Source organism: Arachis stenosperma, chromosome 3, assembly GCF_014773155.1.
Source record: "Arachis stenosperma cultivar V10309 chromosome 3, arast.V10309.gnm1.PFL2, whole genome shotgun sequence".
NCBI lineage: Eukaryota > Viridiplantae > Streptophyta > Magnoliopsida > Fabales > Fabaceae > Arachis > Arachis stenosperma.
In genome coordinates this window covers 25,540,119-25,564,664 of record NC_080379.1, presented here as the reverse complement: position 1 = coordinate 25,564,664, position 24,546 = coordinate 25,540,119, and the positions used below count along the sequence as shown (strand labels likewise).

At 30.3% G+C, this 24,546-nt stretch overlaps 1 protein-coding gene across 1 annotated transcript; it reads right to left on the bottom strand.

The window, feature by feature from the left end:
• Positions 1–12,140: 12,140 nt before the first annotated feature.
• Positions 12,141–20,540, bottom strand: LOC130970523 ((-)-germacrene D synthase-like). The gene is made up of 7 exons (XM_057896636.1): positions 20,373–20,540; positions 18,658–18,937; positions 17,863–18,241; positions 15,479–15,697; positions 15,251–15,389; positions 14,411–14,659; positions 12,141–12,538 (listed from the first exon to the last, which is right to left on the bottom strand). The coding sequence occupies exons 1-7, from the start codon at positions 20,514–20,516 to the stop codon at positions 12,245–12,247; spliced, it is 1,704 nt and encodes a 567-aa protein (XP_057752619.1). The 5' UTR covers positions 20,517–20,540; the 3' UTR covers positions 12,141–12,244.
• Positions 20,541–24,546: the final 4,006 nt, after the last annotated feature.

Sequence of the window (24,546 nt, the reverse complement as noted above, 5' to 3'; positions counted from 1 at the left end):
ATAAGGTAACTAGCCACCACCCGTGCCCACGACGTAAGCCTGCTCAATGACTGGTGCATTCTCCAACTGTAGAGAACCAACAACCTCCGTTCGGTTTAAATCAGCCGCAAACGTAGGGGATCCGACCGGCAGAAGATACGGTCTCACCGCAGGCATCGAACTAGATGCACCTCCCGCAGCAGTCGAGCTATGAACTGGAGCTGATGCCCCAGAACTATCGACGCCGACTTCCAACTTCGCAAACAACTCGTGATTTCAGATCTTTGGAAAACTCCTAACACAATGGAACAGAACCCTAACATCTTCATCAGCCGCTAGCACAAAAGTATCATACTGAACACCGGTCGAGACAATTGCGATGGAAATCTTGTAGAATAGCTTCTTCACCCACTTGCTACCAAACACGCCAAGCTTCTGCAAGATGCTGTTCTTTAAATCGAACAAAGTGCTTGACGAACTAATAAAGACACTAAGTGGTTCTCTGTCAATGAACTTCACACCATGGCTTTTGCTTTTTTTAATTTTTCCAGAGAACACTCTCTTCCTCACTTGCCATTGTGAGAATGATCTCTTATGCAACTTGAATATCACCCACATATATATAGAGTTTAGATCTTCCTAAACTGTGGTAACCTACAAGGTTTTATGCCCATATTTTCTCCTTCATAAACCGTTGTAGCCTACAACGTTTTATGATCAACTCGCAGCATTAGTAAACCGTGGTGGCCTGCCACGGTTTACATACAAAACCAACAACTCATAAATCGTTGCTGGTTGTCACGATTTATGTACACCTTGAAAACCGTGGTAGCTTCCCACGGATTACATAGAAAGGTAAAATGCACATGTAGGTAACCTGTTTCTGTTTTGTGTATTTGAGTAAAACTTTCATCCATTTTATTTATTTGAGTAAATTGCCCAACTTTCTCTATTATTATTGTGGTGATACTAATCATTTACACATATTTAAGAGTTCTATTTATTATTTAATCATTGTCAATATTTAAATTCGAATATAACTTTTAAAAAATATCATATTTAGTCACTCAAGTAAAGTCTCAATTATTTTAATATGGAGATAAATATAGTATTTTAGTTAAATATTAATATTTAAAGTGTATTACAATATTGTGAATATGCAGAACTTAACCAGAATATTAACACATATTCAACACGCATCCTACGTATTGACTTTCTACCTACAAAATTCAAACACCTGTAATTACATCAAATAATCTCATTTTCAATAAAAATATCAATATTTTTTCATATATAAAAAGGGGATTTATGGGATTCTTGGAAGGAATAAAAAATATAGTATATTAATACATTTACCCGGTTGAGTTAACACATTTACTACACCTTAATAGAATTATAAACACGGTCAACAAAGTAACAAATTCGGTGGCCCCCAAAAACGACACTATAATGATATATGTATCGGTATGTAAGTAAAACATCATCTAAAACTGAACATTGTGCAATTATAAAAAGTGTAACGAAAATATTTGGTAACCAAAAAGAGAAAAAAGAGAGCTATGAGCGACTAAGGGGTGAGCGGCCTTAAGAGTGAGAAACATGGTGAGGCAACCGGCTCTGTCAGTAGAAGTAACAAAGGGGAGAGTGTGAGAGAGGGTGTATCTGATGGTATGGAGGGTTCCAAAGGAATGAGAGTCTCCTTTAGGGATAAAGTAGCACTACAAGGGATGCGGAGGATGCCTGCGGCAAACTACCTGCGGAATTCCCAAATGCAGCAATTTATGGAGGATAGCTGCGGTCCAAGCCTAAATCAACCTACCGACGGCAAATCTCTCTAATTTTGTGTCGAATTAAGAATGGCCGCCGCTAACCCCTTTCCAGCTGCCGATGATTTTACCCCAAATAGAGTACCCACAATCGATAATTCGAGGAACCCGCCAAAAGGAGAGTGCAGAGCGTGCGTTTCAGGTTTACATACTCCATCCTGCCCCACTCTGTCACCGTTGACACGCGTGGCATTCGATCTATCCTTCTCCCCCTGCTTTCCACCATTCCCAGAATCAGATCCGTCAGCCCTTTTGCGCGCGAATCCTTGCCGCCATTCCTCTCCGGTCCCAGTAACAGCTGCATCGCGCTTCCCGTTGCCGAAGGGTCCCTCGCCTATCAGTTTCGTCGATTTGCCTTCAGGTATCGTCAAAACCCCTCTTCGATTGCAAGCTTCCTGCTTGTTCTTCGTTTGTTAGCTCTTTCCAAATTTATGGTTGTTCGTCTGTAGTCACTAATTAAAGCTTATAATTTATATCATAATTTCTTTGCTCAATATTAAATGGTGCATAAAGATTTCCCTTTCAATGATGTAATTTTTCACCGCCTAACTGTTATTAGGCACCGAGAGTATGATACTGGGTCTTTTCCATATGTTCTATATTCTATCATATAATCATATAATCAATCTGTTATAAATCATTTGAATATAGGAAGGCTTGTTGCACAAAAATCCATTTGATTTGTTTGAAATCATTCATTTGTTAGTTCAGGACTTTTATTAGATAGGGCACTCGTTCGTGACACCATGTTACTCCATATTCATTTGAACAGGTTTCTTCCATGTTCAGGACTTTTTAATTGGTTACCTTCTAAAGTAATTCTTCTATCTCTTCTTATGAATTGATGCATAAAAGCTGTATAGATTATTGTTTTCTTCGAATTTTTTGGTTAAACCATACAATGCTAATAAATTTGAAAAGATATCACAGCTTTTAGTGTTTTTAGGCTATGTCCCAAGTTATTCAAGTAACCATATTATTTTAAGACATGTCTATCATATAAAATGTAATTACATAACATACCACAGTGATATTAGCCTAAAGATAGAGAGTGAGAAGACTGACTATGATGATTATGATGATTTTGTTTTGACGAAACCGTCCAACGTCATGATTTGCTGTAGTGAACATTTGAAAACTGACTTAGCCACACCACTTGAAGCAAAAAGTTCTCTGTTTTTTTTTTACCCATTATGTTACTCCTATCTAAACGGAATTATGAACACATCAAGTTCGAATAATATATATAATGATAATAAAAGGAGCGGGTAAAACATTTGAGTGGAAATTACAAGGCGATATTCCTCAGCATCCCAATTGCATGTCCTGAATTGTTCTTATATGCTTCATGTATACTGTTTTTCTAGCTCTTGGTTTGTCCAACTATTCTGATCCTCATTCTTTTCTGTTTTAGGCCCGATGCGATAATAATCTCATAGTTGAACTCGATATTGCATCCCGGGAGGAATTCATTTTGATAGAAAGAGGACTTACTAAGCTATGGGAACGTAAGTCCAACAAGCACTCTAGAATGTAGAAGCTTGACCATGTACTTTATAAAATGTGTAACAGACTTCATTGTGTTTTGCTATGCCGTACCTTTCAGGACTATCTCGAGAGAAGATTCAAGAGGACACAGATGAGACAGGGGATGTAGTTCAAGACTCGATGGAAGAAGAAGTCGGGCACAGCAACAGTTCCGACGAGGTTGTGTCGACCGGACCCACGGCTGCCATGATAAATTACGACCTCAATAAGACGCCAGAGGAGAATGAGAGCATTGGAGTTTATGTGTAGTCTGATTTATTGAGATGATCTTTAGAGACTAATAGTTTTGGATTAGTGTGAATCTTTAGAGACTATTTGTTGAGTCTTATTGATATATATCAACAAGGCCAACACATTCGATGTTCATGTGAATCACTAACTTAGTATAATTTTTCGATCATACAATTCAAAGCAGGCACCAACAGTTAAACCCATATATAATTGGTATTTATACAACAATTTTGTTATATTAATATTGTTTGTCTTAATTAGTTTAGTGATTGATTTTTGTTAACAAATATATAACATAACCAAATAATTCTTCTTACTCCCTTTGTAAAATATGAAGTCACATATAAAAAATGTTTTCAAACATACAATCACGTTGGATGGGATTAACAAACATTTCATTACGTTAAAAATATATACATAAATATATAAATTTTTTGTGTTTATAAGATATTTTTGTTTTTTTACTATGCAAATAAAATTAACTCTTAAATTATTCTGAATATTATTGTATAATTTTCAAAAATTTCTCGCATTTTGCACAGTTTTTATACACACTCAATTTGGTTACTATACATATTAATAAGTTTTTCTGGAATTATTTCTTTTAAAGTAATCAATTAATTGATGAAATAGAACAAAGTAAAAATTTAACTGTTAAGGAAAATGTATAATTTTTCTTGTACGTGAAGTTTTCAAATGATCCTTAAAAATAATTAATGTTTTACGTTTTTAATTTAAAATAGGCTAATCCAAGCCACGTTGAACATATTGACGACACAGTGAACTTTATTTTAATTTATTTTAATCAACACAATCTGAATTATTATTAGTATTATTTGAAAAAAACTGAATTATTAATATTCTTTTAAAAAAGTCATGGCCCACATCTCTAACTAACTAATTAAATATTTATACCTCTTAGTGTTGGTCTTTTCGCGCGTACACTCCCACTCTTCCATTCGCGAATCCTTATTTTCGCTGCACACGTCGTCTTGCTGTGGAAAGTCGTCGGCAGTCGAGTTCTCTTCTACACCATTGACATTCAATTTCTCTTCCACACATTCATCGTGCTCGTTTAGGTAACCAGTTTCACCCATCTTCATGTTGCTCATTGTCTTCCGTCTCTTGATCCACTTTGTTGCATGTTCACTTATTCCTTACAAATAAGAAAAAAAATATAAAATATGAGCTATGATTTTTTGTATTATTTTCTGATTTCAAAAGGTTCCAATTACATAATTATAATATACGTACATATAACTTTTTTGAAAAAAAGATGAAAAAAAGAATTTTAACTGTCATTGATTATGGATCAATTGACAAGAAAGAAACAAATATTTATACACTTATTATATGTGTTGATAGAAATTTTTTAAATGATAAAGAGTGCAGAGTACTTGTTCAATTATATTGTGTTTAATATTAATTAAATGTTTTAAATTCTTTTGATGGTCCAATTATGTTAATTATAGCGTGTTTAATAAAAATAAAATGTTTCAGATTCTTTTGATGGTTAAATTATTTCTATTGTAAGTAGTATATAACTGCTTTTTTGCATAACTCTTTTTTATGTAATTTCTGAACCTTAAAGAGTACTTACTGGAGCTTTTTTAACTAGTAGTCTTGATCATGTCATTAAAGTTATTTGTTCAACTCTCAGTTTTATTTAGGAACATGAAATAATGTTTCAGAAAAAAAAATTATGGAATCTTATTTTCAGCTTAAATATATATTTCTCACCAATGAAATATTTGCCTCTAATTTGGTTAATTTTCAAACTTATATTGTAATATCTGTTCAATTATATATGTGTACTCTTTGTGCGTGTATGTTAATTCTATTATCCAATTGCGTTAATTACATCACTTGTTAATTCTATTATCCTACATTTGTTTATGCAAGTTTTTTAGGATGCCAAGAAAAGCTAAGTACATGAAAGTTTCAAGCATGGAGCCACCACGTCAGCAGCCACCAGTTGCACCTCCTGTGTCCTCACCATCCGATAACGATGACTGGCTCATCCCCCGCCCCTATTAACGGTGGTGTCGCAGCGGCTCCTCTCCGACCCTTTCGTCCGCCTCGGACCGAACCAAGACATGAGCCATGGACCACTAACGATGTGTAGGTGACGAAACCGTGCAATGAGGACATTGACCCGGAGGCGAACGAGGTAGATTCTTTTGAAGAACACATTGACGGGATGCTTGCTACTTCTGATGCTGAAAAGCACAAAGGACGAAAGACTACTGAGTTTTGGAATGTTGAACTCATTGGTAACAAGTGTTGAACCATACTACTTTTTAATTGATTAGCTAATGATATTGTTATGTTTCTCACATGTTGTGCACATTTTAGACATGAATTTGATTTTTTTTCCCATTTATAGATTCTAATGGAATAGTCAAGCAAGCTAAAATGAGTGTGAGGGAGGCTATGGAGCGGTCTCTCAATGGAAGCAAGGTCATACTGAGGTTCAACGACGAGCTGCAAGCAGTTGGTGATGGAGCTGGGATGTTGAGTGGCATTTTAGGAGCGCTGGGTTCTGATTACAGCAAGTTTCCTATCTGTGAGAAGAGTTGGGCAAAGGTGCAGGGCAAAGACACCGTTTATAATGATTGCATAAAGGTAAAATAGACGTTCGGCATTGTTGAATCATATCAAACTTTTAACTTACAATTACTTACAGTTGGACATTATTCATCGCAGGAGATGTTCTACTTTCAGGAAGATAGCGGTGGTATAATCAAGAAAACATTTTTGCAACAAATGGGGAGGTCCTGGAAGGATACAAGGGGGAGGCTATATGATAAGCATTACAAAACAACTATGACACTTGAGCAGAATCTTGACAACCGCCCGGCGGGAATTCCTAGAGAGCATTGGAAGTGGTTCATTGATTATCGTAATGATCCTGCAACAAAGGTACTCCATTTATTTATTTATTGTTTTTAAATTATTTAATTTTTATCTTATTTATATTTCTTAATTATTGTTAAAAAAATTAATAAATATTACATATAATAAACATGTAATTAAATATATTATATGTATAAAGTTATAAAGATTACTTTATTGATTTCAAGCTTACTGTTGATTTTTAATAGGCGAAGTGCTGAATCGAAAGAAGCAACTTTGCATACACACTGGTGGTTCTAAAAGCCTGGCTAGAACAAGGGAAGAAGAGGTAATATAGATTTGAAATCAAACATATTTGGCATTTAGTTTTGATTTATCTATAGAGTAAAACAACAAAGACTTATTGAAAATATTTAAAGAAGTGGAATTTATGGTATAAATTGTAATGTCACAGTCACAAAAACAAGGGAGGACAGTTGGTAGGGGAGAAGTATGGATCCTAAAGCACAAACGACTTGATGGCAGCTATTTACACAAAGAAGCTCAGAGGATTGGTGTAAGTACACTTAATCATTTATGTTGTAACATGTTGGGTTTAGTTATTAAAATGTCTAGAGTATGCTATATTGCTTGTGTGACTGTGTAATTTTATTTATGCCTGCAGAAAAAAATAATAGAGATTGAGCAGCTGGATGAATCTACAAGAATATTGTCAGAAAATGATTCCCTTGCTCAAGCTCTCGGTAAGGAGCACTCGGGTAGAGTGCGTGGCATAGGACACGGGCCGACACCAAGTCAACTCTTCCGTCCGAGTTCGCAGCCGTCGGTGGATAGAGCTCAAGTAAAAGAGGCCCAAAGGATGCTGTGTGAACTACAGACAGATGTGACGACTGAAAAATTGAAAAGGAAAGCAATGGAGGATGAATTGGCAGCAGAAAAAACGAAGAGGCAAGCAATGGAGGATGGATTGGTAGCAGAGAAAACGAAGAGGCAGGCAATCAAAAGTGTGCTGAGTTATCTGGTCCAACAGCAAGGTGGGGAGCTGCCACCAGACATCGCTGCACGGATGAATTCTCTAGATGAATATGGCGGGAATTAGAAATTAGGATATATGTGATATTTTGTTTTTCAGTATATGTTTTTTTTTAATAACTATGCATTTTAAATTATTAGCTAAGTACTTTACCTTTTTGGGTGAATATTGAATTAATTTATTTATATTAAAATAAACACGTTGGTTTATTTCATAGTTTAATATTCATGCGTTTTTAAGAATAGCGCAGAATTTTAATATAAAAAAATATAAGACGCTTTAAATTAAAAATAAAAGATAAAAAATTATGATGTAATAAGAAAAATTAATAAAATTAAATAAGGATAATATTCTTTGTATTAAAAAAAACTCCCGGATTGTAAAATAAATGTTTTATATGATTTTATATTATAAAACAAATGCTATGAATAGCGGCGGTTTAAAACCGCCGCAAATAAAGTGCATTAAAAATCTCTGCAGCAAATAGCGGCGGGTTGAAACCACCGCAAATAGTTTTTTAACAAACGTATGTGAAGATTGCGGCGGTTCAGGTTTGCCGCAAAAGTATGTGTGAAATCACTCTAGACAACATCGCGTCGGTTTTAAACGACCGCAAAACGGAACGACGCAAATACCTGATTTGCGGCGGTTATGCCAGCGGTTGCTGAAAACCGCCGCAAAATGTGATGCCCGCGCCTTTATGCGCTGCGGATGACATGTCGCTGGCAACCTGTTTAGCGGCGGTTTAAAACCGCCGCAAAACGGCAATTAAACCGCCACTATTCACCGCAAGTGCCGTAGTGTAGTTGGTGTATTTAATCGTAAACCTTTTGTAGTTGATGATTTACTGGACGGTGGTAGTCTAGTCATGGTGACGGGTAAGTAAGGGGATCCAAACCTGCCAACCATAACGTTCTCAGAAGAGGCAAGGTGAGCTTTATCTGCACCATATGAGGGTTCTATTGTCATTAAAGTGCTTGGAAAGCATGTGAGTTATATGGCCATGGTTCATCGTCTCAGAAGCATTTGGCGATGGGTGCGCGGCGGTTATGAGGTTATGGACATTGGCTATGGATATTTTCTTGTGAAATGTGATCTCATAGAGGATAGACATAGAATCCTCCTGGGTGTCTGTGGAGGTTATGAGGGCACTATCTAGTGGTCAAGGCTTGGACATCTGACTTTTGCCCTTGTGAGGAATTTTTTGGATCAATTCTTGTGTGAGTGCACATTGCGGCAGGGTTGAATATATGGTACTATCAAGAAAGAGCAATGAAGAGAATTGATGCGGCCATCGGCACACCTATTAAGATAGAGATGTCAACAAAGGAGGCGGAATGCAAAAAATTTGCTAGAGTTTGCGTGCTGATTAACGTGGGACTGCCGGTAGTGACAGACATTGTCATTAATGGACACAAATACCAGGTGCAACATGAGAACTTAGAATTAGTATGCGAACAATGCAAGTGTTTTGGACATGAGAGAGTAGTTTGTACAAAAAAATATGTAGCACAAAATGTGTTGCAATCGATCAATGATGGAACGCTGAGTGGAGAGGTTGCACCGCTGACACAAACGGTGAAAGTTTCAAAGGGTAAAGAGGGCACGTTTTAAATTCAAAATTCAGAAACCTTGTTTGAATTTGAAAAGGAACAAGTTGTTAATGAACCAAATATGGAAGGTGAGGATTTCTTGCATGAGACGTTGCATGGGAGTGGTGAGATCAAGTAAGACAATTATACAAAAGAGGAGAGAGTCCAAGTGAATAGAAAAAAAGAAAAAAAAAGATTGGTGGTCAAGGGACTGAAGGAAAAAGTACTGGACTAAAAGCATATAAGCCCAATGTTACAAAAGGGTTTGCAATTCATGGTGGGCCAAAAACAAGGAATGGATTGGCAACGTATGGTTTGAATCAAAGGAATAAGGCTTTGACTTTTTTGAGAAAAGGAGGCATCAATAATTTAAATGGAGCATATGGTTATCATGAGGCTGGGAGCGTTGATGTAAAGACCCCGAATTTTGCTTCTAATAGAAAACGCACAAGGCCTAATTCCCTCCAAAATTTACCTATTGATATTGGGAACAGCAAATGTGATGAAGCTGGAACGGACGCCTCCCGACAGTAGGGGGAGATGGCGGCAGTGGTATAATTTTAATAGGTGGCCCATTTCAAGTTATGATGCTGGTATACTCTATTCTCATCTTTATTATTCATATTTATTTTTTATGGATAGTTGTGATTTTAATATTTTTGTTTGGAATATTAGCGGAGCCTCTAATAATATGGCTCATGTTTTTTTATTGGAGAGTGTTAGGTAAACAATGACTATTTTAAATAACATGAATAACCACCAATCAAATAAAGATACACTACATCCTAATTTAATACTACTAATTTAATTGTACTCTTTTAACCTTATTAATTTACATTATTTATACATTGTTCAAAAATAATGTTGGTTACCTATATTTTTTCTTACTGTAAAGAGCTTGTCCGCAAATATTATCCATCTTTTATCTGTTTGTTAGAAACACATTATTTTTGACAAACCGAAAATTTTTGGAGTAGTTTGGGTTATTCAGCTGTAGTCTTCTCTGAAGCGCAAGGTCAAAGAGGTGGTATTTGGTTTTTATCCTCTGTCTCGGTTAATCATTGCAAAGTGATCAGTATCATGGAGCAATGCATTATGGTAAAAAAATCTTTAGGAAGTAAATTATGGTTGTGTAGTATTATGGTTTGATGTTTGGCATCCAGGAGGCAAAATCTTTGATTATCTCCTTTTGTCCACATCTCTGATACTCAATTGACTATCAAGAATGTTTGGAGTGAGTACGGTTGACGTTTGGAGTGAATTGCGACACCCTTATCAGAGTTAGTTCTCCACATGATGCAGTCTTCCAACTGATTTTGGCAGCACACAGTTGAACCTGGATGGATTTGGACAGCAAATATTAGTAAAGGTTATTCAACTAATGAGGGATCTGCATGGTTACTAAAGAGGAGGATTCAGTGGAATGAGGAGCAAAGTTGGAAATGAATATGGCAGGCGAACGCCCCGGAAAAATCAAAACCCTTGGCCATTCATGATTCTTTACCAAAAGAGGCTTTTCGACACAGTCGTAGACTCTTTGAGTCGAATATGTGGCCTCGATGTGGCAAAAAGATAGAATCGACGATGCATTGCTTGGTACGTTGTCGATAGGCGCAAGACATTTGGATGAGATTAGATCAATTAATTCTTCATGTCGATAGGGATATATTTTCTTTGATGCGAGCTGCTATTTGTAACAAAAAACTTATTTTTTCTTGGTATTTGATGGATCTGGAGGCATCGTAATCAAGAAATCTTTTTAATAATATGAAATTTAGATGGAACATAAAGTGATTATCTTGGCTAAAAGATAAAAGATGGAGTTAAAACAAGTTGGATTTCAATCTCGTCAACTCTCTTTGTTCAAATATGTAAATTGGGAACTTCCTCAACTTGATTTTTTTGAAAGTTAACTGTGACGCTAGCATTTTTTTTGGAAGCTCAAAAATCCAATTTTGGGTGTGGGATTAGAAATAATGAAAGTGATTGGATAAAAGGTTGTTTGGGAAGAATTTTAATTTGGAGCATCAAAAGATCTAAACTCTTTGCAATATGGAGAGAGATGGTTTTAGTGTAGGAGTTTGATTAAAGAAGATTATGTGCAAAACAAATTTAAAGGAAGTATTTATTGTTGTTCAGAATGAACATGTTTCAGAAAACAGGATTTGGTGTTGCGCATTCATGAAATGCTTGTGGGAGATTCATTTTAACCTAGTATTTCAAGAGAGGAATAATGTGGCTGATCTGATAACAAAACTTGGAATTTGGAGTCAGAACAAGTACATTGAGTGGTTTGATATTCCTAGTAACATTGTTAAAACATTTTTGTAAGATGAGATATTGCTTGAGTTATAGAGATTTTCCGTGTGTCTTTTTTTAGCTTTTTTAGTTTCTTTAATTTTGTTCGGACACCAAAAATTTAATAACAAAAAAATTAATAAAAAATTATTAAATTTTATTTTATTTAATATTCATTAATTATTATATTTAATATTATTAATTATTATAATAATTAATAAATATTAAATAAAATCAATTCTAATTTTTTTTTTGTCTTTCTAACATTACTAAAAATATAATATTTCTCTAAAAACTATATTTTAACATACGTTAAAGAACTTTGTAGAAAATAACGCATGTAATGAAATTTAGTTGCTGCCACCACTGATATTATTTTATCTTATATTTGAACTTCATTTTCAGCACTCTAGTACAGTAACTATCTAGTACAGTTCAGCTCTTTGCCAATCTGATTCTTCGTAGTTGAACTAAATCTTTTGACTTGGACTTACACTTTGTCCAAAAACAAGTTACTCAATATAAAAATGCATGTTATTCGTTCATATCTTGAGAATTGATCAAGTAGTAGATATATATGTATTAAGCTTCTATCCTTTCCTACGTCTAATATGTTATTCGTTTCTCTCAATCACTCTGCTTCACGAACCTTTCAGTATCACAAGTCTAAGTTAGCAATTATTATTTCTAAGTTAATTACTTTCAGAATTGATTCAAACACAACGTATTTATTTAATTAAGAACATATGTTACATCAAACTAGCTAGTTACCCAACTTGTCAGAATGACTAAGCAAACAGCATGAACATGTCCCATATCATGCTCTCTTTATTTAAAGACAACAAACCACATACAATGCAAGAAAAAACAAGGAATTATTCTTATATTGGAACAGGATCTATAAGCAAATCCTCAATGTATTTCTTCATTATTCCATGGGCATGAGTGTAATTATCTTGATTTTTGTACATGACGCTTATAAATCGTGTCATGTTGAGAGAGCGGATGAGAAATATCATTGGAACTTTGGTTGGCATAAGACATTCTTCATGTATATCCTTCCAAGCATCACTAACTCTCTTCTCTGCTTCTTTAATGGCTTCTTCTCTTGACACGTCATATTCCTTCATATAGCACTCTAGGAACGAGGCAACATGTCCTCTTTTCTGTTCAAACTGCTCAACAACATATCATTTATTTCAAACAACAATTCAGCTTAAAAATCAATCTTTTTAATTAACATTAGCTAACTATTTTAAATATATTTTTTATCTTTTTAAAGGTTTGTAATAAAGAAAAGATTTGATGAGTTAAAAGTCAGTTAGTAAAAATAATTTTTGAAAAACTAATTATTTTTTAGTCAATATTAATTAATTTTTTTATTCTAAACTCTAAATCTAAAATTATAAATTATAAACCTTAAATTTTAGAGTTTAAATACAAGCTCTAAATTAACTTTTTAAAATGTTATAGCTAAAAAATAATGTTGAAATAAAAAAAGTTTAGCCAATATTAATTAGGGTAAAGTATTAAATTAGTCCCCTATGTTTGGGCGTAATTCTGTTTTGATCCTTAAGGTTTAAAGTGTTCTATTTAAATCCAAAAAAGTTTCATTTAACATCAATTTAGTCCCACAATGAGGTCAAAGTTAAATAATTAACGGAATTTTCTACATAACAACAGTACAAGAACAAAATCGATAATCCGAAGAACAAGTACAAGCTCCAAAGGCACAAAATTAACCGTTGATGCATCAATACATTTATTTATTATTTTCTTTAATTCTATAGAAAATATTTTATTTATATTATAAGAAAAATAATAAATAAATGTATTGATGCATCAACAATTAATTTTGTGTCTCTGTAGCTTGTACTTGTTCTTCATATTATCGATTTTGTTCTTGTACTGTTGTTATGTGAGACATTCCATTAATAATTTAACTTTGACCTAACTGTAGGACTAAATTGATGCTAAATAAAATCTTTTTAGATTTAAATAGGACACTTTAAACCTTAAGAATCAAAACAGAATTATATCCAAACATAAGAACCAATTTAATACTTTACCCTATTAATTAATTACAAGTTTGTTCTCTGTAGTTTTCCATCATTTTTATTTTTTATACGTGACAAAAGAATAAGAAAAACGTTAGTAAAAATGACTATTAATCTACTATTTCATACTCAAAATAGGTCGGCATGACAAACAGGCTACTCTGTCATACTCAAAATATTTCTCTATCTTTTATTTATTTATTTATTTATTTATTTTTTGACATGGCTGACCCATTTTAAAACTTGGTGAATTCTACTGTATTTGTATTTTTATTGTGATGTCTAAGTTATTTAATTTATTTTCAAAAATAAAAAATAAAATATTTGAAATAAAAATAAAATATTAAAAATTTATTAAATATTATTTGTTTAATTTTTTTAATAAGTTAAACACAATATTAAAAATACTATAATATTTATCTTTAAATTTTTTGTATAAATTGACTTTTTTTAAAGATATTACATTTTTTTTAAAGAAAGTTATTTATATGCTAACTACTAAATCAATCACGAGATATTCTATACGAACTACTGATTTTTTGTATATATATGCAGTATGTAGTATGGTTATATTTTTTTCTATTTATTTAGGCTAAGTGAAAAAAAATAATAAAAAGCAATTATTTTTTTTTGTTTTTTGGTTATAGTAATAGAGTTGTTTATTTGACTAATGTTATATTACTACCTTTGTATAACACTCTCTTTCGATAAGAAATGAGAGAAAATAAAAAATAAAATTGTCTTTTATACCATAAAAAAATGTAAAAAAGAAATATACACAAAAAATAGTATAAATATTATTTCTTTTTTTATTTAGATATTTTAGATACGCTAGTTAAAATTTTGTTTAACTTTTAACTCCTAAAATTTTTAATATTAGATTTTAACTGAGTTAATTAATTCAAATCATTTGTATAATACAATTTTACAATTCATGTTTCACGTTTTGAGTTTATTTCTCTAATTTTATATGATGCATGTGTTGTGTACCTCATTGGAGACGATATCATCCATGAGCCTGCAAACAATTGCAGAAGCTGTAACAATTTTGGGTTCATTAGTGACCCATTTGAAGACGTCCTCGGTAGCCATGTCTCCCATGCCAATAAAACAAGTTGTTGTGAGTAATGGGTAAGTGGTTGATCGAGTACATGTCTGGAGATACTCCTCTGATTTTGCAACATAGTTACTCTTGAACCATTTCGCTTCAGTCATGTAAGCTTTCACTGTTTTCTTAAACTGCCATCAATAAAAATGCATATGTCAACAAGGTTATATTTATTAAAACAAAAATATTATTTACACATTAAAATTAGATACTAAAATTATTTATTATGTATTATATAGTTTAATTCATTTTTAATGTATATTCTATACTAATAACTAATTTTAATGTACATCTAATATGATTGTTATTAAAATCCAACCCATCTATCTTTTATTTAAAAATATTATAAAAATATACACGTTAATTTTTTTTTCAAATTTTAAATAATAAATATTAAAATTAATTATTAATAAAAAATTAAATTTTTTCATATAAAAATAATAACTAAAAAAAGTTATTATTTAATTTTTTTAATTTATGAAAATTATGATATTTTTATTCGACATAAACTTTTATCCTTTATAACATTTTATAAAAGTAATTTAATTTTATAAATATTTTCTATTAATTTAAAAAATTTATATTCTCATAATGTTACTACGAATAAAACATTAATTTTTAATTATGTAAAGTATTTTATATAATTTTTATATATATTAATAATTATTAGTACATACTATTTTCAAATTTGTTTCAAATATAGACAAAATGAGAAGAGTTACTTCATTTATGCCATAGTCAATGCTATATCCTCTTCCTTCCTTCACCACTTGTTGTTTGGCTTTTTCAAAAGCTCCTAAGAGAGCCCTGTAAATTATTTTCATATATTCGGGTAGATCATCCAAGTAGCAAGCATCCCACCTAAAAATCATTGAATAACGTTACATAACTCAAAGTTTGTTATTTCAAGAAAGGAAATTAATTAAAGAAAGCAATATATATAAACCAACCTGTCAATTGCCTTAGTAAAAAGCTCCAATTCATCAATGGTTCCATAGTTATCATATGTGTCATCAATGATTGATAACAAGGCGATTGTTTGTGTTAGTAATATTCTTGCTTGATAATATTTGGGCTCAAAATATACAGACAAAATCCAACTGCAACATTCCACAATCCTATCCCGTGCATATGGTAGTTTTCTACTCACATCTAACTCCTCCCACCACCTAAAAGTTCAAAAATAAGATAAGATAATTAGTAATGAATTAATGATAATAATAAAAACGAGAAAATATCCGATTTTGTCTCTGAATTTCAATTTGCATCAAAACATTGATTCCTAAATTTACAAATTTTAAATCTCATTCATCTCTAATTCAATTGTCGTTAATACAGTATTGATATAGAATATTTAAATACAACGTAATATCCTCAATAATTAGATAATATGACTAAGATTTTAATATAATTAAATAAATGTCCTAAAATATATCAAATTAATTAATTTAAAATACCTATTTAATTATAATAAAATTTTAGTCGCATTACTCTATCGATAAAAATAGTACGCTAATACTGTAATACTTCATGTCAACACTATATTAATGATAGCTAGTTGAATTATTAGGAACAAATGAGATTTATAATTTATAATTTTAAAGATTAATTTAATCATTTTCAAAAATAATAAACTATTTTAGTGAGCGATAAAAATTTCAAAGACTAAATTAAAAATTACCTCTAATAAAAACTAAAAAGATTAATTATTCTATAAAGTATATATAATCTCATTTAATTTTTAATTATGTCATGGTATAAAAGTTTATAATCAAATTTTATAATAACTTTAATTTTAAATACTGATAATATAAAAAAATTTTACATACACAAATTATTCAATCAAATTTATCAGATATATATTTAAATATTTTTTAAGTAATGTATATAAAAATAAATTAATTTTGTTATATTACAATATGTAATTGACTGCATGCGTAAACTGATTCATTAACTAAATTTTTTTTGTATGCCTTATCCATTTTTGCCAGTATAGTACACACCCTCGCGTTTCATCCTTTTCATAATATATTTAAAATTAGAATCTTATCGGATTCTTTTTGGGGACAACAAATCATCAACTCCATTAACCATGTCTGCCTTTTCATATATATTCATTTATTTATATTGGAAGACTTCGCTCAAGCCCCTAATTTTATCGATCATTGCAAAAACATCAACAGAACATTTCATGAATAAATATTCCTTGCCCCACCTATACAAAATGTACCTAATATATTGGGGAAATTGTGTATATATAATTTTAGAGAAAATTTTACTCTTTTTTTTTGAGATATGTTAAAATAATATTTTTTTATTTTTTATTTGTAAAAAATATTTTTTTCTTATAATGTTTAAAATTTTTTTCTTTAACCCATTTTAAAATTTGTATTAACTAACATTAACTTTATCTATTTTTTAAGAAAAAAAATTTTACAAAAATATATTTCAGCAAAAAATTTATTTTTGTGATTAAATTTTATTTATTAAAATATTCTTGAACAAATTATTTTTTTAGTAATTAAATTATATTTTTATCAAAATATTCTTCAAAATATTTTTAAAAAATTAAAATATTTTTTTACTAAGATATTCTTTAATATTTTTTTAGTTACTAAATTGTGATTTTATTAAAGTTTCCTTTAATATTTTTTTAATATTTTACTGTTAATCTCACAATATCAATATATATTATTAAATATGGTTTTATAAATTTTATTCAGTATTTTTTTTGGTTTACTATTATTTTTATAGGGAAATTTTTTTTAATTTAATGTTAAAATATTATACATTGACATAGTGAGATTAATAGTAAGATATAAAAAAAGGGGCATATTTAGTTTTTTTTTATGAGATAAAAAATAAAACAACACTACTATTCTTTTCTCTTTCTTATTTTTGTAATTGATAGATGACAGTACAGGAAATGGATTTAAAACATAACTACAAACTTTTAACTTATAATAACTTTAATTTTGAGTAAAATTATAGGAACGCATGGTACTTAAAACCAAAATAAAAAGAGCAATTATTTAAATAATCATGGAAATATTCCATAATTTCGTTAAGAAAAAAAAAAAGAGAACCAACTTTTAGTTAACTAATAATAACTATTTTTAAAAAAAAATTATAAAAGTTCTCATTTTTTGAAAGATCTAGAGTTTAGCGTTTATAATTTAGATTTTAAAGTTGAAAATTTATGATTTAGGATCTAAGATTTAAGATAAATTAAGTAAAATATTTTTTAAAAAATTAATTAATATTAACTAAAAAAATTAGTTCTATAACATTCCTTTTTGGTTAATTAGAAAGAATATGTGGTTAAAGAACTTACTTGGTGAGGTTGCCAACTTCTTTTTTATGCAATCTTTGTAGATAATTGAAATCCAATTTAGCAAGAGTGAGTAAAACTTCATTTTGATTGGGATGTTGTTGGTAGATTGAAATATAATGTCGTGCCTCCCACCTTGGTAAGCCATGGTGGAGAGGCTGCCTTAAACTATGCTTAACTTGCGCTGCAAGAAAAGGGCTCAACTCATGATGAGTAGTAATGGACTCAAGCTGAGTGGAAGTGAATTTAAGAGCTTCTTCTAATATCTTCTCTCTATGAATTCTTAGGTGTGAAGCTTCATATAAACTTAGCATTCCTTCAACATCTTTCGTAAGGCTTTCATTAAAATTTCCATCTATATCCTTAAATTTGTTGAACACATCTGCATAACAAGTCCAAAATAGTGAAACTCAAAATCATTATCATGAATTATTTAAAAAAAAATAAAAATAAGTTAATATCATGATACCACTTTTTTCTAATAAGTTAAGTAAAAATTATTTTTGAGTTTGTTTAAATTTTTACATTTTTTTTGCCTTATACTAAATTTTTCGATTATAAAAGTTCTAATACTATATTATGATACTACTTCTCTTAAAAATTTAAACCGATAGAAAAAAGTATATAAAGAATTATATATTTAACCGTTAAATAAAAACTACATATTCTAAATAAGGAAATCTTTTTAAATATATATTGTGATCAAGTAATAAAGAAAGACTTTTTCCCTCTAATAATTTTAATGTAAAATGGAATATTAATAAAGAGAAATATAAATAAGCAAGTTGATGTGTATACTAGATGAAACCCGAAATCCATGCTGCCGCAGTAACCTAAAGAGTAAAGCAATGGAGCGAAGATTGTCTTCAATAGTTATTACTCCATTTTTGACATAACTCTTGTGAATCTGTTGCATCACTTCATCAATCTCACATTCAAAATGATAATGGATACCTAAACGACATATTGAATCAATCAAATCAAGTTTTGCTAAGGGCTTCTCAGATGTTGAGGTAAGCATTTTGGATACTTCTTTCTTCAGTTCATCAATTTGTGGCTCAGTTTTATAATCAAGTCCCTGCATGCGATGTTATTATTAGTGGAAGAACAAAGTGCTCACTTATTTACATCAAACAACTAAGATAATACGTATTTTAACAATGAATTAAGGAGCTTTGAACCATTTAACAATGAATTAAGGAGCTATGAACCATTGATCGGTTTAGCTATATGACCAAGTTATTTTGGTACTAAATTTAAATAAGTTGGTCTAGTAGCACTTCTATAAAATTCAGTTTTAGTGATAAATAATTTTTAGTCATAGTAGCATAACGACTATTATATATCTTAGGAACTTGTGTTTTTGCGATAATTATATATTTATTGTTACTACTATATATTATTATAATGATAATTATATATTTTTTGTGATGAATGGTGATTAAAAAGGTTTTTATTGGTAATTATATAATTGTCGCTAAAATTTTTTAGCGACAAAATATAAGATATTTAATGTCTAATTATTAGTAAATATATTAGTTATTATTTTTATTGCCATTAGAAATAAAATAAATGATCGCTGAAAATTATTTTTTTTATGGTATAATTTATTAGTACAATAAAAATCAATTAAAAAAGAAAGAGACGTATAACAAGAAGAAAAAATAGTTATTTTACCAAAAAAATTGGTTAAACTTAGTTAAAAAACAACTTATTCATCCAGTATTTGTCATCATATGATAAGTGAATATAAGTCTACGAGTGATGAGGGAGAAGAGTAGTTAAACAATTTTTTGGTAAAAATAGTAGTTAAATATTTTAATAGATTAAAAATAGAGTTTAGCTAATATATATTTTAAAAGTACAAATTAATATTATTATTAATAAAAATGTAAATATTTTATTTTAATAAATACATAATAATTATATTAAAAATCAAAATTTGCACACTTTTTTATAATATATGCTTTTATTAATAAATTTAATATATGCTCTAAGAGTTAGAATATATATTAGTTAAATTCTTAAAGTATAATTGATAATTTAACTTTGAATTTTCTATAAAAATGAGAATGATAGATATTGTTAACAAGAAGTGAGAGATATTAAAAAAAAAAAAAACACCCCGAAAAGAATGATGTAGCATCTACATGCATTAACTTTTTTTTAGCAATTTATTTTATAGGATATTTGGAAGATGTCGGAGTTGTGAGTTGAATAAAGTGACACGAGAATAGACATCTTAATTTTTTTCTTCCAATTATTTAGTAAAGTATAATTTTTTATCTTATACTTTTTAAGTATATGACTGAAGATATTTAATATATAATAGAAAATTATACTTGATCAAACAGTTTAGAAAAATGTTGAGAAGATTTACTCCCCAGTCTCAGTCTCAGAGTGTAGTTTAATGAGATATATAAAAGAGTAATCACTAAATTATGATGAGTTCAACTACTAATTATGACGATGATTAATGGTAAAGTAATTTACAATTGCGAGCATTTATATACCTTGAATTCTGAAGCATATTGAAGGAAATAGTCTTTCCAAATGCTAGGGTGATATGCTGAAGTGTGTCGATGATCATGCAAACTAGAATTTGCATTTGGCTTGGGGAGATAATAAGTAAGGGTTAAAGCTCCACTAGTAGACATGATTCAATGTTTCTTTCTTTCTTTTTTTCTTCTGTATGCTGAAAATCTTTGATTTGCTTTGCAGGATTATTTGGACTCTCTGCGTTCATTATATAATGCTTAAAAGTTTATGTAAAGCAATTAAAATTGATTAAATAATTAAGCAATATTTAATTATTTAGCACTAACTTTACCCCCATGAATTCTTAAATGCGGATTCGGTAACGATGATGAATGTTTTATTATTTTTCATTTAGCACACTATATTCATTTAATGTATTGGAAACGATAAAAAAAATACGAATCTTGCTAGAGAATTAATAGAGTATCTATATAATATGTTTAATGGGCTAATTATTTAGCCTAATAAAAATAAATAATAAAAATTTGTCCACAGATTACTCTAAATTCAAAAATTTTTATTCAATTATTTCATCTCGAATTTCAAATTTCAAAATTTAAATTTTTAAAAAATTCAATTAATTATTTAAAAAAAATAATCATCCAAAATTCTAATTTACCAAAACATTTCATTTCAATATCCTCTTCTTTTTTAATCGGCGGCCACCCCCATCTTTATCAATAATCATCTCACTTTACCTTCGCTGTTTGGCTTGCCACACGCCACTTATCTTAGTAAAAATAACCATCAAATTAAGAATAAAAATAATCATTTGTATACCTAATGAATTGAATATCAAACATATTTTAATTATATATAACTAAACTCAATTCAGTCAAAATAATCATCTGCATCCCTACTAAAATAACCATCTTAAATTAACCATTAAATACATTAAAATATCTCATTTACGTTAAAAATAAACATCTCATTTACATGAAAAATAAGCATCTATATGCATATATAAAACTTGACTCCCAACAAAAAATTCCTTCCGATTGGTTACTTCAAACTTTAAAAAAAGTGTCACTACAAGTATATTTATATAAAGGACTTTTAAAAACACTAACATTTTAGTTTTTGACATTTTTTTTCTTTAACCTTTACTTAAAGCACTACAACATAAAAATACAAACGCCTAACAAAATAAATATTAAAAAACTAGCATCAACAATTCAAATAATATTATTAGCCATAAATAATTTTCTAACATTTACAAGTATTAATACAGTTGAAAAAAAAAACTATTTATTACTTTCCACGGTGATATGAAATATGATAAAAAGGTCAGAACCCAAAAAATTATATGATATGAAATATGAATACAAGTACGCAAACTAGCTATCTCAAAACTTATAAATCTTTATGGACTGACTCTGAAGAAAATATAATATAGCAGTAAATAATATCCACAATAAATTATAAAAAACATCTCTGAGGTACGGCCAAACAAGCTCTAATCAGAATTAAAATAATTGTTATAGAAAAAAAAAATGAAAACAAACAAGAGAAACTTCTAAAACAACTATAAACCACAAAGATTTCCTTCCACCATGAAAGGTCTTCTGCGATGGGATAACAATAAACCACACATCCCATATCCTAATAACCATGAAGATTAAACTAGTAGCATGATCCACTGATTAAACATAACGGCGACCTGATTCTGTGACTTGTCTGCCTCGCCTTCTTTTTTGTCAAGGAATTCATCAAATTGGGCCTCAAAAATTGCATTGCGTACTAATTATTCATCTCACTCTTTAAAAGTTTTTTTGTTGAGATTAGGGTATAATTTGATTTTCAGTAGCACCGATGAAAAAAGATGAAGAGAGAGAGGAGGAGAGAGACATGTTCGTAATTTTTTGAAATTTTTATTTGATTTGTATTTAAAATTAGAAATAATTTTATAATTAATTAATTTAATTATTATTTAATTTTAATTTAAAAAATATTTCTATTATACATATTGTACACTAATAATATTGGCTCTTCATACTTTTTTAAAAAATTAGCAGTATTTTGATTGGAAGAAGAATTATTTACATACGAATCTTGCTAGAAAGCCAATGGAGTATATGTATAATGTGTGCAATAGGCTAATTATTTAGCCCAATAGGGATAAATAATAAAAATTCCTCCACAGATTATTCTAAATTAAAAAATTCTTATTCAGTTATTTCATATTAAATTTTAAATTTCAAATTTCAAATTTCAAATCTCCTAATTTTAAATTTTAAATTTTTAAAAAATTTAATTAATTATTTCAAAAAAATAACCATCCAAAATCCTAATTTACCAAAACATTTCATTCCAATATCCTCTTCTTTTTCAACCGGCAGCCACCCCCACTTTCATTAATAATCATCCCACTCCACCTTCGCTGCTTGGTTTACCGCACGCTACTCACCCTTAATAAAAATAGGATTTGGATTCTCTAAAGTTTGAATTTTACTTTAGAGAGTAAAGTGTGATCTCTCACCATTGATTTCATAGGTGGGACCAAGAATAAATATGAAAGAGAAACTATTCAAAGATAGAAGATCACACTTTACTCTCTAAATTGAAATTCAAACTTTAGAGGATCCAAATCCGTAAAAATAACCATCTACTTAAGAATAAAAATAATCATATGCATACCTAATGAATTGAACATCCAACATATTTTAATTATATATAAATAAACTCAATCCAGTCAAAATAATCATTTATATAAAAATTAAAATAATCATCCGCATATCTACTAAAATGACCATCATAAATTGACCATTAAATACATTAAAATATCTCATTTACATTAAAAATAAATATCTCATTTACTTGAAAAACAAACATCTATATACATATATAAAACTTGCAGCTGCATACTATCTCCTAACAAAGAGTTCCTTCCGATTGGTTGCTTCAAAGGAAGTGTCACCGCAAGTAAGTTTATGTAAAGGACTTTAGAAAACACTAACATTTTGTTTCTTGGTATTTTTCTTCTTTGACCTTCGCTTAAAGCACCACAGCATAAAAATACTAATGCCTAATAAAATAAATATCAAAAGATCAGCACCAGCAATCCAAATAATATTCTTAGCCATAAATGACTTCCTCGCATTTGCAAGCATTGATGCAGTTGGGGAAGAAGAACTATTTGCTACTCTCCACGATGATTTCCTAGGGGATGGAGCCATAGCTGCAGGTGATGAGGCTGCGGCAGGTGATGGAATAACACTAGTATTAAATGGATTTCCATCTTTTTTGCAAGGAACATGCCACCATGTTAACATGAATAAATATCTATGAATAAGGTTATGAATTCACTTAGCCTAAGGCCATATATACAAAGGAGTTAAGGATACAAAAATATAACAAAATGGCATTTTCTAGTGCAGTATATCAGATTTTTTCTTTCTACTTCTTATACTGGAATAAAAATACAATATGAAATCCTCCCACAAGATATCTGGCTTAAAATAGACTTCAAATGGAAAATGAACTTATCCAAGTTCAAAGAATTCTTCACTTGAAAATAGGGACACTTAGCATTTTTGTCTCCCAGCATCGGTTTGCATGTCTAGTATCGATCTTCCGATAATCCATATGCTTCTCTGATGACGCTGCTGTCACTGCCATCATGTCTGTCGTCGTTTCATGCCGACAATACGTCCGGCTGAAGGTGCAGAAAATTCTGCTGTCGAACGTTGTTGAGCCACGTCAGAGCTGGTCCTTCATCGCCGGCGTTAGAGAGAGTTAGCGCATCTCGGTGCCGTCGCCATCCTCGGACTCGACATCTCCATCCTCACTAAAATCCTTCCATTCGCTGTGGCGTTTTCAGGTTTTGGCGACCCGATCCAGTGGCTCGTCTGTCTCGCCTTCTTCTTCACCAAAGGATTTATTAAACCCGGCCTCGAGAATTGCGTCGCATACCATGTCTCACTCTTTGGAAGTTTTTCGCTGAAGTTTGGGTACAACTTGGTCTTCAGCAACACCGATAAGAGAGGATAGAGAGGAAGAAAAAGAGAGGGAGAGGGAGACGTGTTCATAACTGTTTGAAATTCTTATTTGCTTTGTATTTAAAATTAGAAATAATTTTGTAATTAATTAATTTAATTATTTAATGTTAATTTTAAAAATATCCCTATTGTACACATTATATACTAATTA